Here is a 15,844-nt window from a genome sequence, read left to right as displayed (position 1 = left end):
TTACTAAAAGAACACATTTTGATTAATTTTTGACTTGAAAAAAAAAAAAATTCCCAGGGTGGTTGAAATATGTGTTTGTGATGTACTGGTTGGTGGTGGGGATGTGCTTGTTATTGTGTGGGGTTTTGGTGGGGGTTTTTGTGGGGTGTAGGTGGTGGTTTCTCCACAGGTCATCAGTCATTTGTTTTTGATAACATTGCAAAGTACAAGCTACCAGAAATGAGAAGCTTACTGGAGAGAAGGAAAGTAGCGATGAACCAACGACTTCAGGGGAATCCGAACGTCCAATCCAAGGTGAGCATCTGATTGCAACTGATCCATTATAGACAGCAAAAGGAATGGAGAAACATCTTCAAAACAACTGAAATTACGATTGGACATTTGTCTGTGAACAACTTGAAATTAAATGTTGTACTTACAAGTGCATTCTAAATGGTTTTTAATGCCCTGCATGAGACTGTGTACAATAGATTGTGTGGGTTCAGTTTGTTAAAAAAATGCGTCCGAAAATTCAACAGTTTCAAAATTGAACAGATTTCCAGTTTAACCCTCCTTGTTTTGGATCAGTCACCAGTGTTCTCCAACTTTGAAAATTAAAGGTTGGCGCTGGGGTCGGCGGGGACTCCTGCGAGCGCGGAGCGCGAAGCCCTTACGGCGTGGGGTCCGGGGCCCGCTTAAGGGCCCCGGGAAAATTTGGATTCTAGATGCTCTATGGTGCAATCTGAGGCGATTCCAGGCCAGTTCCCCCGATTTTTTTAGCATTCAAAAATTACCTTTTCAACCTAAAGCAGACTTCTCTCAGATCAAATGACACCTTTTTGTAATTTTGAAGGAAAAAAAAAGGGATACAAATTACTGTTTTTGTACGCGATTTTATGGGTGGTGCCGGTACCGTGCGATCGTCATCTTTATTTTCATGTTGCGTTTTGTCGTTGTCATCGTCATTTTTCCCCAAATTTCCCTCTATTTATGACCTACCTGTATGTTCTTAATGTCGCCAACTAGTTTGGTAAGTCAAATAAATTAAAAGTGGATTTTGTTCTCTTAGGGAACCGGGCCCATACACGATCGCCATTTATAACTTTTGACAATCGGCATGTTCGGAACACCATGTGCACGCGTGTTTTGCTCTCGAGCTTATTTGCCTCGTACAAGAACATCAATGCATATTATATTGTGTACCGCGCGTGCAAGCACTGAGAAAAAGAAAGTCGGTTGGCTGCACGTAAGATCTGCCGTACGTACTCCTGCTGGTGTGTGTGTGTACTAATACAGATATATATTTTTGCGGCGGGGTTGTCGCTACTTGAAGTATCGGCACACTCCGGAACTGGGGATTCAGTTGTCAGTGTGTGTACATCGTACCTAATAGTACGTACAGTGCATGGGGAATCGCTGGTGTTTGGCCACGGCCGGCCGTGCGTGTGATTGATTCAGCGAGATTTTAAGACAACCCCGATCCCGATCGGGCTGGGATGACATCAAAATACATTGTCAATGTGTAGAAAAACAACTGAAATCAAGGATTGTAGTGGTTTTAATAGGCTGATGGATGTTTTTGCAAAAAGGGCACGACGGCCAAGGTAAATATGGGGCAAGGCAAAACTGGCCGTGAAGACGGGGATTTTTTGTGGGGCACCTCGGCCAGTGAGAAGGCAACGACGGCACTGGCCGTCGTGGCCGTCGTTTCAAGCCCTGCAATTTACTGGGAAGCAAACGAAACATTTTATTATATTATAAGGCTATCTACAACTGAAGTTCATGGAATACAACATCCAACAAAAGTTAGCCTTAACCCCGAAGTCTAGGGTTTAAAACATCCTTTAGTCAAAGACTATTAAAAACGATGCCAATGCCCGCTGCAAATTCCGCAAACGTATTTAACAGTAACACGCACGTCGCCAGGCCTGCAATCCAAGCAGTACACGTGTGTACGTATGCGTACAGTACGTAGGTCGTGTAGCATTATTTTGCATGGAACAATGGTACATCTTGTTACCAGACGATCCCCGAATAATATGATGATAGAGGAGAACGGAATCGTCAGAACCAGACTAAACTGCATCGATCATAGAGAATAGTAAAGTGAGTTATGATCCGCGCGCATTGCAAACTTAGACTAGGTTCAGCGGGAAGTCATTCAATTTTATTCGAAAATGAAGTGGTCATTCTTGTTTCTAAGTTCTTTTAGTTGTAAATGTACACTGTAGAGTCAAAAAATTTAAACCTGGCGGCAGGATTTTAAAGCTTGGCGGGGACTTCTTAAACATGGCGGGCGCCGCAGAAAGCATGGCGGGGCGCCAGGTTTGTTCTACATGTTGGAGAACACTGAGTCAGTCACAGACAGTGAAACGAAAAAAATCAACCCTGTTCCCCTGCCTTGCCTTATACACAGGCTAGTCACCAATAGTCAGATCATATTTCAAGCAATGCTCTGTGACTAGAAAAAGTCAGTCAACAGACAAAAGCAGGCAAGAAGTATAGCACAGCTGGCTCATCAATCACCACTAGTCGGTGATTGTTTGAAATAACTTTCTCTTTCAGGTGACGGGATATAATTATTTTAACAACGAAGATGGTCAGGTCAATCAATCTAATCATTGAATATTAAATAAAAACTTGTATTGAGATTTTGATAAGGACATAATTATAACTTGGAACTGCAGTTTCAAATTGATTTTGTCATCAAGTTCTGACTTGACAAACTATTGATGGCAATAAAATGATTTTGGAAGCGAATATATTTGAAAAAGAATGCAGCATTTTATATAAAGGCGTCTTCACAAATTGGTTGTACGGTAACTATTTATACGACTCATTTTCATACACTGACAAATGTATCATGAATTGCAATCAATTTTGTTGATCTTCTTGAACTTTCGGTTGATGAAAATCTTGACGCATTTCTTTGGCAGTTTTCACAAAAACTAACAAAAAATCCACCTATCAAGCTCCCACAGATTCATGACTTAACAGGTTTTGCTTTACGGTTGAAGATGACATGAATTAATTTCCATTTTATTGTGTTATTTTCCCCCCAATCCTCTTGATCGTCATGGTAAGCTGATGATGTCTGACAGGAACCCCATCTACTCAACTCCATCCTTCATGCAACGACAACTGGCCTTACCTTGGTCACATGAGGGCAGCAGATATATGCAGTCTCAGAATGATGAGGTAATTAAATCATTTCAATTGGTCTCAGCTAATGATAAATGCCGGTTATTACGAGCTCTTTTAACTTTATTCCATAAAGTCAAAGTGGATTGGGTTTTCAGTCCCTACCTGATTCCGTGGGTTTTCTTCAGAATACTCTTCTGGGCTTTTCGTCCCACCTCTAAACCTGTAATTTCTTCACATTGTCTTCTCTTTACTGGGACCCATGGGAGATCATTAGATTCCACTGAATGGGCTACCCAGTTAAAATAAGAAATAAATAATTATTAAATAAACAGTTCAATTTTGTACTGGTATGTAAAAACAAGATGCCATAATTTAACCCCCCCCCCCAAAAAAAAACCAACCATTTTTATTTAAACAAACAAATACAATTGACGGTACCCCATCTCACTGGCACACCAAAATGAACTTTCTCATTGCACCTTTAACAGTCCTATGCAAACATTCATTCCGTGCCAAGTTGTCCTTTCAGTCAAATCAATCAAGTGACTGTTTTCAACCCGTAAGAATTCCCGGCCTACATAAAGCAGGATTGACTGCCTTGGACTGCATAAGTAACTTGATACAGCTGTGCTTTGACTCCGGGAGAGTGATAAAACAGCTGTGAGCATAACTTGCCTGCTTTGTCTGTTGACCCAGTTTGACTAGTCACAGTGCTTGCTTGACATATGATCTGACTGCCGGTGATTAGCCTTTGTTAAAAGTATAGCAGGGGATGGAAATTTTGACTGTCTGTGACTCTTTCAATAGTAAGAGGGTTAATCTCATACCACCGTTGTGGTTCTTAGTGCTTGTAGTTCTGTAGATTTCATAGATTGTCCACTTTCCAGCTGTTTTAAATTTGATTAGTTTCTCCTCATCAAATCATAATTATTGATAATAAATGGGTTATATATTTTCGAAAAAAAAACTTCATTTAATTTCTCCCAAACTATACAGCCATCTTTATGTGCAATAGGCTTATGCAAACAGAATTGAAAGTTTGACCTAGCGTTCGTCCGCACTCATCTTTGTGTAAAATATGTGGGTATAGTTTCTCTTTTTGTGCCATTATCATTTTGATTCAGTTATTTGTCCATCCCTAAATTTTGTATTCATTCAAATAGTTTCCCTGATCCTGTGTTGGCAGTTATCATGTTCCCTGGTGTCTGCTTTTGTTTGTCTGTGGCATCCTAGGGAGGTTGCCGACAGGCGATGGCCAGTATCTTTCACCAGTTGTCCTGGTCTTCCATGGCATTTTCTTTGGGCCTCAGCTGGGCGTCTGAATCAAGTGTTTTTGCAGCATGCTCTTGGTACAGTACTGTCTTCCAACCTCTCTGCCATCTGTCATGGGAGGGATGCCGGAGCGGGTGGCCGTTGAGGAGTTCGTCAGCCAGAGGGTGGAGCTGATGTCCAAGTCAATGAAGCTGACATCTGTCTTAAAGGTATAGGCCATCATTTGTAATTTGTGCATTTTGTTCGTTTGAAGCAACAAACGTGCTCAAAATCTAAAGAAGGGTGCTGAGCAACTACCTGATGAAGTTTCAGCTGAGCTTCAGCTGTTTATTCAGAGAATACTGATCTCGATTTCAAATCAAAGTTGCTGAATCATGTTTTGAATTGGGCCTGAATTCAGCATCCCAGACACATTTCTCACTGAGCCGATTGCAGCTACGCGATGTCGCGCACGGATCCGACGAATTATAGCAACCGCACGCGTGCCTTGTGCCAAAGCTTGCGCGCGCTTCCCCGAATAAAAAAAAGCAAACTACTAACAGAAATTTCCAACGGTGCGTCTTTAGACGCACCGTTGGAAAGGCCTTCTTTTGTTGATTTCTTCAAAATGACAGCTTGCCAGAAAGAATAATTTCACAGGGAGTTTAGTCCCCTTACAATCTGTCAACCAAGTATGTTTTTCAACAATAATTACGTCAGTGACTTTTTGGATAGCTGCAAATGATGGAAAGTATCTTTGAATTGGTAGGTGATGTTCAGCATGTTAGAGACTACCAGGGAATTACTGTTGATGCACCATGTGAAATAATAATTTCATATACATCTTTTATGTGACTATATGAATTGTTAATAATGTAATTTGAACCTTAATTAAGGCAGTACTACAAATCTGCATGTGATTTTAAGGGTTTTTAGTGTATTTCGAGGAAATCTGGGGAATTTGGCAGATTTTTGATAAATCTGACAGATTTTTGAAGCGAATTTAGCAGAATTTTGCCATGACCTTACGGTCACCCTGTCTGTCACCTTCCATTCTGTGTGCACACATGTCGTCTCAGCACACGTATGAAATTATGTTCACTACCATAACTAATCTATATTGTATTCTTTGCACATTTCTTTGACAAACAGGACCTGAGAAACTTTTCCCTCTAGAAACTCGTCGAAAGCCTGTTATCAGAACCACAAGAAGAGGAACACGTGTTTCCGGTGAGCTAAAAGCTTGTTCAATATACTTCAATACTTGCTTTTGCAACTATCGTTGTGCGAATTATGGGTTAATTATCAGAACCTGTGGCCTCGTGGTTAAGGGCACTGGATTCGTGGTCTGTGGGTAAAGCTGCAGGTTGTGGGTTCGAGTCCAGCCGGGGTCATGGTGCGTGTGCCCTTGAGCAAGGCACTTTGTCACTCATTGCTTCTCTCCACCCAGGAGTAAATGGGTACCTGTGAGGGCAGAGATGGTTATTGTGATTGAATAAGCTTGCTTGCGCCTAACAGGCAGCATCCAGCTGTATACTCCCCAGGGAGCTGAGATGGTAATTGGAATGTTTAATTGGCCCAATGATCAGGGGTAATAATAATACTGAATGTAAGCGCTGTGATTTAGTTTACTAAAAAGAGCGTTCTTAAATGCTGATTATTATTATTAATTTATAGATTCCTGCTAAACTTTGTTGTGAATATGAATGCAAAGGAAATTAAAATTTCCAAATTCTGTCTTAAAAACTTCTCCCTACAAAAAGTTGTTTTCCCAACTTAGTGGAGCAATTATAAGGAAAAAACATAAACTGCATGTATACAAGTATGCTATTTATGTTTAATTTGGGTTGTTTTTTTTTGTTTCTTGAATTTCAGGTTTTCCTGCTCTTACCAAGAAGACGTTGCTCTTGATGCTGGAATGCCCTGAAACTGCACCACTTTGTGATGACATCAAACATCAGAGAAACTACATCCAAGGTGCCTTGGGCCTATTTAGAATGTACTAGGCTGTTAAATGAGTAAAAAAGGTTATATGGGCAATTCCATGCTGGTGGAGATGCAAGACCAAAAAATAAATTTTCCGTTCAAGTTTAATTTGCTGAACTGACACAATATCTTGGCGTTTTTAAAACTGAAATAGTTTCTTCCCATGCGCGCACAGTTTTGTGAGTTACGCACACCATCACATCAAAGTCTGCACTGACGTCATGATGACTTATGGTAAGGAATTTTGAATTAGTCTTTTGCTATTTTCAGTGCTATTTTTTTTTTCTCTATTCTATTTATGTTACCATTTTGGGGGCGTCTTTGTGAAAATGGATATTATTTTTTTAAGTTGTCAAATTTAGTCAGATTTTGCTTGTAAAAAACGATACAAAGTAATTTTTTATTTTATTTTTGTAAATACCTACATTTTCTGACTGGTGAATTAGTCTGGTAAATTTTTCTTAAGCATGATTTCAGGGAAGTGTATTAAAATAATATATTTCTGTTAATATTGTTGTTTTTAATGCTTAGGCCAGCCATGATGTATTGTAATGTCGGCTGCATATCGCGTTATGCAGTCACAATTGCTTAGTAACATTATTGCACAGTCCGTAGTTGAGGAAAGAGTACATGTGTTATTTAAGTCCATACACATACAAGTAGTAAACTTTTTGAACCAAAATGCAACTGAGTGCCAAGCCACTGGCTGAGCAGCTTATAGTTATTCCCCAAAACAACTTTTTTTTATATGGACATATATATGTAAGCCTTTGACAAAATGAAAAATATATTTGTTTTGTTTCTGAGCACAAGTAGTCTATCATTGTCCATTCTGATGAGGTGGGGTGGGGGGAGTCTTCCTTGTGAGAATTGAATTATTGTTTGGCACCAAATTGTTTGATATTCATAATTCCTTATTATAAACATTGGCTGATATTATTCATTTTTGTTGTTGGTTCACTGGATTACTTTGGTATTGATAAAAAAATAGTAATTAGAATTGTGTAAGGATAAACATGTTTACAATAAAACAAATAATTTTGTTGAATATTTCATATTTTTCAGGAAAGATATCAACCAAGTAGAAACTTTATTACAGCAGCACAGAGAAGGGCACAGCAGAAAGAAAACTTGGAAGAAAGGGATTTTATGAAGACCACAAGAGGAACAAATGATAGAGGAATAGACAAAAAAGAATAGAACGCAAGAAATTTCATAAGTGTACATGAATAAAACTTTGAGAAAAAGGAGTTACAATTGAGCATGGAATTTGTTTTGCATGTTGAGACCTCAAATTGTTATTAGCAAAGAAAATATGTTGTGAAAATAAATTATGACGTGTTAAATATGCAAGTCTATTCACACAGTTATTGTTATTGAAGTCAACATTTAATATTTTAAGGTCATTTTTGAGAAATGTCTTGCCTCATCTGTTTTGTATTGTTTTTGAGGTGCTGAAAGGTTTTTTTGTTATATATTTTTTGTTAACTGCATCTCAAAGTTTTGCTCATGTAAAATTATTTAATTTTTGCAAAAAGTCACCGTTGGAAATTAAATAGAATAAAACCTGAACCTGAGCAGAAATGTTTTAATGCGTAATATCAGTCACAGTAATGTCTGTCACAATCTCATTTTAAAAACTTAATTTTTCCACCTTTTTTGGTAAACACTGTACATTGTAACTACTGGCTATGATATTAAAATAAATCGAATATTATATGTGTTGTACCTTAAAAATTGAAGAGAAATTTCAAATTTGTTCATTTATTTGTTTTCCTGCGTTGCTTTTATGTAATGTGAGTCACGATAAAGTGTCCCGATGATGACGACAGAAAAGATCAGTGCGTTTGTAAATTGCGAGATACGTTTAGGCCCAACTAGTGCAAACGTAACTTATGCTGAATTCACTGGTGGTTCTGGAGAAACATTAATTAGCTGCCTATACAGGTAGTAAAAATGTAAAGACACTTTTGGCATCCAGGAAAAACATAATACATATCAGTGAGAAATTCATGTCACAAAAATGCTCCAAAATAAATTCATTATACGCCTCGAAAAGTTCCAATTCCACTCCGACATGTCTGGAAAAGTTGATATAATTATTGAAATGGGAGAAAGTTTGAGCGAAAAAGACGAAACTTTACACGGAACTATTTCTATTACATTTACGAAATTACTATATATGGTGTCACTTTCTCATATCACATAAAAGAAGTGAACTGTTTAAAATAAAATTGATGGGGATAGAATCTGTTTATGAAATTGATATAAAATTGAAAGGGATGCGAGATATTGGTTCCAATTAATTTCAAACCCGCAGAAAGTCTCTGATGTCTGTTGCCATGGAATTGCCCATATACTTGTTAAAATTGTAGATTTTCTGGTTGCCCAATTAGTTACTGAGCCTTACTGTTTTTCTGATTATTTATGTATTTGTTATTTAGTTAAATTTATAAATGCAACCAATGCAAAGTACTGTACTAGGCTATTTGTGCATCACAACTTGTGGAAAATTCCAATCAGTCAATGTAATAGTGAAATGAAACAATAGGCGTTAAAACACAAGTGAATAATTGAGATTATTGTTTCTATGTTAATGAATATGCATAGTTTGGGACTTAATTATTTTGGTTAAAAAAAAGTGAGGAGCGCCCTCTATTGCATGATTCATAGAAGTGCTTTGTTACAAGATGTTTACATGAATGCTTTATGAGATGTAAAGAAACAGAAATTGGCAAATAACAAGTTTTCGTGAAATAAGTTGATTTTTATCTCGCCAGATAGACATAACTAAAATGTTTGACGGTCTGCAGAGGGCAGTATGCATTATGTGTAACCTTTTTGTAGTGTTAACTTATTTAATTTTAGTTGTACTAGATATTATTTGTGACATAAGGTGTTGCTTTATATTGGAACTGGTGTTTTTCTTTGTGAAGTGGATAAAACTTTTAGAATTTGAATTTTGAAAAAATGTATAAGATGCTGTAGGCAAACCTGACAAAGCGGCCCTCTGGTAAAAGCTAGATTACTATAACTTAAAAAAACCCCTCATTTTCACATTCAAGCAAAAGTTTGCCATTTTATAGTAAACAAATATGGCCAATTCCCCCCCCCCCCAATAAAAAAATTGCGCAAAGTTTGAACAAGCTTCCCACTAAAATGTTAAGCATTAATTGATTCTTGTAAAGGGAAGTAAATTAAAATTTACAATTATAACATTACAAATTGTTAAATAGTAAAGAAAAAACTTAAATTTAACTTATATTATTTGTCAAATTTATGCATTCGTATATTATAGTGTGTATGTTTATATACAACCTACAGTAGAAAGTATATTGAATAAATGTCTAAATTTGATGAGAATCAGAATTTTGGACCTATGGTTGTTTTACTTCTGAATATTCAGATTTTCTGCTTTTTATTATTCAATTATTCAAATGAGGGCAAGGGTATTTTTTTTTTCATTTTTTTTTATATTGCGCAATCTAACCTTTAAATATAAGTTCCGAGAACAAATTTTCGAAGAGGCCAGTGGCCTGGCGGTCTAGCTCGCTGACCGCCAGCCGCCGGGTCCCCGGTTCAAAACTCAGCCGGGGACCCGGGAGGAGAATTTTTCCTCACAGCAGTGATAAATTTTAAAAATAAATAAAATAGTAGCATGGAGCAGGGTTGAACCGCGTACCTTCTGCATGCCAGCTCTCTTTTTTCCCGCTCTGCCATGGCACTTTCTTGAAAAAATCTACGGTTTTCGTAATTAAAACCCTTAGGTTGTTGGACTTGGACAATTTTTCAGCTCTGGCCAGAATTTCAGAAATCAAGGGGTACCCCTTGAAATTTTTTCAGATCTGAGGGTCTGAGGCTGGGATGTTGAGAAGTTGGGAGCTGAAGGGGTTTGGGGCTGGAGGGTAGGCTTTGGGACTCTGGGCTGGCTGGTTGATGGTTGAGAGGGAACTGGACTATAAGTTGAAGGGCTTCCAAATTTCCAGGTCTGCAAATTGATGGGACTAGGAGTTCATGGGTCTTTGGCTTGTTGGACTTGTTGGACTATTATTAGTTGAAGGGCTTCAAAATTGATAAGTCTGCCAGTTGATAAGGTGGGGGTTTATATGGGTCTTGCTTGTTGGACTTAGATTATTGGGGTTGGACTTAGATTTGGGAATATCACTGCTTCATATTAGTTGGACTTAAGTTTTGGATTGGATAATTGAGGCTTCCTGTTTGAAGTCTTGTTAGTATTATTTGTGAAGTCCAGATCTGTCTGCAGCCAATCCGTTGGCCTTTGCCTTTTTGGTGCAATTGTTTAAGCCTGATGAAAAACATATAAGACTGCTGTAATGCTGGTTGCTAGTGCTGTGTGAGATGGATGTAGGTTCTTAGCATGAGGGTCTTGATGCAACTTGGTTGAAGGGCCTTCCTCAATTTACCATGTGGGTGGCTGTTGGAGTAGGTTTTCATGCTTCAGTGATTTTGTATGGCTTATGGCCCTCTCTTGTCAAGGTGTATAGAGGTCACATGATAGTCTGGTGCCGGTGAAAATTTAATTTTTTTTTTTTCAGAAGTACTGTGAATTTTTACACGTAGAGTTAAATACTTTGAACATGTTAAATCTTTTTCCTGAAGGGGTGGTTTGGAAGAAAAGAAATACATTTCCCATCAATTTTGTATTGAAATCGAAATTTATTTCAATTGTGTTTAGATTTAAATAATTTTAAAAATTAAAACCAAGAACAAATCTGTGTATAAAGTGTTATAAAACATCTATTGACTGCTTTATCTCGTGGTGAAGTAAAATTAGCCTCCCTCGGTGATTCATGGAGCATTCTTTTATCCCTATTATCAAAAATAAAATGTCCATGGATCACAGAAGGAGGCTAGTTTTAATACACCAATCAAAACATTCCATATATTTGAATACTATTGCCTATACTTTCGCTATTAAATTTTGTTCCAATATTCAAAATTTTAGTAATAAACATCAGAATCAAGTTTAAAATTGTGTTAAAAAATGTAGTACTAAATCTATTATATTACTTACATTCATTGCTCAAAAATACACACCAGGGCCTAATTTTACGGCTGTGTGTACTATAAATGAAGAATTTGTGTGGAAAGCAAGGAATATTAGTATGCATCCCGTCAATTATATATTTTGTGCAAACACCAAATGTTGATCAAAATAATAAAATTTTAGTACAAGTTAGCCATAAATTAGCCCAGTTGTACTAAGACATGTTCGATCACCTAATACAGATCCATGCTAAAAGCATTTAATAATTGGGAAATAACTAATTTTTGAAAGTATTTCTATGGTAACATGTTACAAAATTTTACAAAATTACATTTTTCTCTCAAAATAATCCGTGACGTAATCACACGTGAAATAAACTACCGAGTTCTATGTCTACAAATAAAGTGTGTCAGAAATAATCTTAAACCAACTAACAATATTCCCCGCAGTTTTCTAATGCTACAAGACCAGTTTTCCCCCTAACATTAAGTCTTTGCATGAAATTGAGCTTTTAATACTGAGTTATTTGATTTTCGTAATGAATACGTTTGATAAGACTCCACAAGACAGAAGATGTATGTCTTATCATTTTGGACTCGTTAAAATTGACATGAAATTCCGAAAAGACATCACTATAAGAGACAAACCTTCCCAAGGAGCTTAACCCTTGACAGATTTTTTTATGTAAAGTAGATTTTTAAAGTAACTGGGTTTAACTGCCTAAATCAACCAAATTCCAACGCATTCTGGAATTTGATTGATTCAGGCATTGTCGTCATTAAGTAAAATTACTTTAACATACACATTTATTGGATTTTGAAAGAGTGAAATCCCAATGTCAATTAATAGGAATGTACAAATACATAAACAGCAAAAATTCAACACTTGATTTTATAAGATTTTGATGGGTTTGACACCAAACAGTTTCATGGAGATGAGTATAAAGAAGGTGACATTAATACGAATATTTGTTAGATTTTGAAATATCCTGAAAGCCAAATGTCAATTTAAAGCAATGTACGAAGAACAATCCAACACTATGTTTCGTAGGATTTTGATGGATTCAAGACAAGATACTTTCAATGAGACAAGTAAAAAGAAAGCAACATTACTTTTCTGCACATTTGTGAGATTTTGAAAGACTCAGTCACAAAAAAGCAATGTCCATACACACTGACCATAAATGTTACATTGCTTTATAGGACTTTGATGGTTAGGAAAAGACTCTTTTAGTGAGATGAGTGTGTAAAGAGTGCGTTCGATTACTTCCCCCAGCTTACTCGCGCCTGGCTCCTCGCGTGATGACAGACATGCGCAGTGAAGCTAAGTAAATGAACGGTTTCGGGTAAAGTTTCGTGCAAGAGCTGGAAACATGGGCGTCACCAGGATTTTTTCTAGAGGGAGGCAAAACATTTTTTCCCAAAAAGTTCCTGTATTTCTCAACATATTCTCAATTTATCAGTTTAGAGGGGGCAGGGACATTTTGCCCCCTTTTTTCTTCCTTTTTGTTTGTTTGATTTTCCGGGGGGGGGGGGGGGGGGGTTTGCGCCCCCCCCCCCTTTCCCCCCTCGCGACGCCCATGGCTGGAAAGTTGAATTTTGACATGACAGAGGCTGCATCCGAATCAATTAACTGTCTAGAGCACGTCCACGCCCACTTCATAGCCGTAGCTTTGGGAATAGTTGTAGCTCTATGCTCTGTGGAAGCCCGTGGACACAGCCTGAGCTTAGGTGCCCGCCGGACGTTGCATGGCCTTATGGGATACTTGCCCAAGTAACCGGCTCGGCGAGTCGGTTACTTGGGCCAGGCTCGAGTAAGCGCGAGAAGTCACCTGAGAGGTAAATTGAACGCTGTCGCGCTTGCAGGAGTAAGCGCAGGGGAAGTATTCGAATGCACTGAAAGAGAGTGACATTAGTTAACTTAACATGTGTAGGATTTTGGCAGTTTTTGTGGGATTCCGATAGGAATGTGAGGCCTACATGTTATCGTCCAGCCATTTTGTGATGATGTCTTCGTTCTTAGCCATCCATTTGATGTTGGTCTTGATACGTTCCACCGCCTGAAGGCGGCCTCTTGCTCCGGCCCCGGCGTCAGGGTACTCTGCCCAAAAGTCTTCCAGCTGAGAAGAAAATAAAATCACGACAGGGAAACTTTTGTTATATGAGTCTGTGCAAAACAGGACCAGGAATATAACAGCAATAAAGGGCCTTATTGGAGTAGTTAAGACCAGTTAAAGTTATGCAATCGCAAATTTGTGACATCCAGGCAAATTTTCATGCTGTGAATATCTTACAAAAGTTGAATACACATCTCAACTCCGGCACATTTCTCAGCGAATGTTTTGTGACGTCAGTTCTCTTCGCATTCGCAACTGCGTGAGGTATGAGCTGGCTTTTCACAGGACTTGAACGTATTGTTGCGCTATGTAGTGACAGTGTTATACGACATTAGGACTCCAATGAAATCCGGACCCAATATCATGGTGCTGCTTTAACAGTTAGCAGAAAATTGTGCTAACCTTAAGCACTATTTCAAAGCCTGGATGTGCTAACGATTGCACACGCATGGAGATTTCTATTGTTACATGTACATCACTGATTTAAGCAGTTCACGTCGCATGACGTGTATACACGCAAAGGTTTTGCGGTGTTCGGAACGGGTGACAGATAAACACGCAACGAGCGAGGCTGGAAATATCTGTCTCAGACCCGCTTGCAGCAGGCAGGAAATATCAGGGTGTGCTACCTGCAGATGACGGTCTGAACCTGTTGAGCTTTGTGAAAAACATCCCGTGCCTGCGGTCAATGTCAAAATAATCCCGGTGCGAACTGGTTAAGCAACTTTTTCCTTTGGGGTAAAGATGTTTTTGCTGTGCTTACTGCTTACGATCGCCATGAAATAGACGGAGGCTCTGTTAGCAGAAAATTGTGTGCTTAACGCCATGAAATTTCGCCCTGGAATCAACCTCATGGACTCCAACCCTGACACGTGACATGCCACTTTCCTAATTATCTTCACTTAGGCATGCACAACACACCGAGGAGTCCGTATTTCATAGCGTCCAAATTTCTCACAACACCAGTACTGGTATGTGCTTATTCTCATACAAATGCAAAACTGTAGAAATCATGTTTTTGTGTATTATAAGCGTGTGAAGGGTTCCTTGAACATATTTGGACTTGAATGGGATCGTTTGGATTGATTTCAGATATTTGTACTCTCACTTCTTTGAGTTTCTGTTCAGTGTTCCAGTAGTCGGTGAATCCAGGGATAAGACGACCCAAGTAGCGATCGCTGACTCCAAATCTGCAAGTAAAGAACAAGAGAATATGAAAGTTCAGAGTTCTCAGCACTGAATTCCCGGATATTTGCCTGAGAAATTACCAAACTTCCATGAGAAATATTTTTTTACTTCAAAGGGAGCATACAATATTTGCTTTTGCTGTAATTTTCAGTAATGGATGGATTTAGGGGGTTATATTTTATAGCAAATATTGTTACACTGACTTGTTTAAGTTTTGGGTTCGTAGATGCTGGAAAAGCAAGAAAAGCAATCATGTTCCTGTAGTCTGGTTCCCTGACCCCACTTAAGATGAAATGGAGCAGTTCATAGACATATCAGGGACTTGTAAGGTCAGAGAATCAGTCTAGCTGGCTTGTACCCGTTCACAGGTGTGTTATCGATTGCAGAGAAAATGCGCACTAACTAAATATGATAAATTGGGAGCAGTATTTGGGAAAAAAAACCCAGTTTTTTCCAACATCACACTGGAAATTGATACAAAAATACCAATTTTCTTGAAAATGTCAGCACACCAAGTGCCAAGGGTGCTTTAGACTGTCATTCACTAACAGTCCAGTAAGATACCGGTATTTTGGGTTAATTTGGTAGTTTTGTTTTTTGATGTTTACAAATGTAGTTTATATTCTCTTTAACATCGAATAGAAAATGTTTTGGATCCTGGCTGTTTGATTTCCAGTAGATGTACATAGCTGGCTCTTACCTTTCCAGGAGGTAGTCATAGTTGGCTCGCACCCAGTCCCAGACCAAAGGATTACCGACGGGATTTCCTGCGATGTAGTCCAGCGTGCTGAAGAAATCCTGACTGCGGATCTTGGTATCATCTCGGCAGTACTCCAAATACCTGTGAGTGACAGAAAGTAACAACAAAAAATAACAAAATGATGATGTAAACGTTTTGTAAATTTGTAAACAGTACGTCACATGTTCTGTAGACCACACTAGTGACAATGAATTGTCATAATGCTTGCCATGGTGGTCAAGAATGCTGCAATTTCTACTTCTCGTGACCACGGTTCGAATCCCGCCTGATGTACTGAAACGTTGACTGCGTTTAGTTATACAGAATGATGACTTGGTTGAGTACGTGAAGGGGTCGGGATAGGTTTTACTACAAATTACATATCTTGAATCAAAAGAAGGCTTACAAATGTCCCAATATTAATTTTTTGTTA

General features: G+C 38.3%; 2 protein-coding genes and 1 long non-coding RNA gene across 4 annotated transcripts in view; 2 read left to right on the top strand and 1 right to left on the bottom strand.

Moving 5' to 3' along the window:
* Positions 1-225: 225 nt before the first annotated feature.
* On the top strand, positions 226-4,590 carry LOC119731331. The gene is made up of 3 exons (XM_038204493.1): positions 226-294; positions 3,064-3,177; positions 4,357-4,590. Exons 1-3 carry the CDS (start codon positions 253-255, stop codon positions 4,567-4,569), a joined length of 369 nt encoding a protein of 122 aa, XP_038060421.1. The 5' UTR covers positions 226-252; the 3' UTR covers positions 4,570-4,590.
* LOC119731333 lies at positions 4,586-6,393 on the top strand. The gene is made up of 3 exons (XR_005271448.1): positions 4,586-4,604; positions 5,527-5,604; positions 6,250-6,393. It is a non-coding gene; the product is annotated as an uncharacterized LOC119731333 (long non-coding RNA).
* Positions 6,394-12,978: 6,585 nt separating this feature from the next.
* The window catches only part of LOC119731228 (glutamyl aminopeptidase-like), a 34,138-nt gene continuing 31,272 nt past the window's right edge, over positions 12,979-15,844 (bottom strand). For both annotated transcript variants that reach the window (XM_038204315.1, XM_038204316.1), the window contains exons 18-20: positions 15,373-15,513; positions 14,593-14,674; positions 12,979-13,487 (exon numbers count right to left, since the gene is read on the bottom strand). In XM_038204315.1, coding sequence (XP_038060243.1) covers positions 13,344-13,487; positions 14,593-14,674; positions 15,373-15,513 — 367 coding nt within the window. In that variant the 3' untranslated portion in view covers positions 12,979-13,343. The remainder of the gene's footprint in view (positions 13,488-14,592; positions 14,675-15,372; positions 15,514-15,844) is intronic.

The sequence above is a fragment of the Patiria miniata genome, unplaced genomic scaffold, assembly GCF_015706575.1.
Source record: "Patiria miniata isolate m_02_andy unplaced genomic scaffold, ASM1570657v1 HiC_scaffold_23, whole genome shotgun sequence".
Lineage (NCBI taxonomy): Eukaryota > Metazoa > Echinodermata > Asteroidea > Valvatida > Asterinidae > Patiria > Patiria miniata.
The sequence above is the reverse complement of the archived record's forward strand: the minus strand, read 5'-3'. Positions and strand labels throughout refer to the sequence as shown.

What these genes read in the sequence shown, in the direction of transcription:
- LOC119731331 (XM_038204493.1), top strand. Translation starts at nt 253, where the DNA reads ATGAACCAACGACTTCAGGGGAATCCGAACGTCCAATCCAAG. An exon ending in ATCCGAACGTCCAATCCAAG is followed by an intron (nt 295 to 3,063) that starts GTGAGCATCTGA and finishes CGTCATGGTAAG; the next exon opens with CTGATGATGTCTGACAGGAA. An exon ending in TGCAGTCTCAGAATGATGAG is followed by an intron (nt 3,178 to 4,356) that starts GTAATTAAATCA and finishes GTGGCATCCTAG; the next exon opens with GGAGGTTGCCGACAGGCGAT.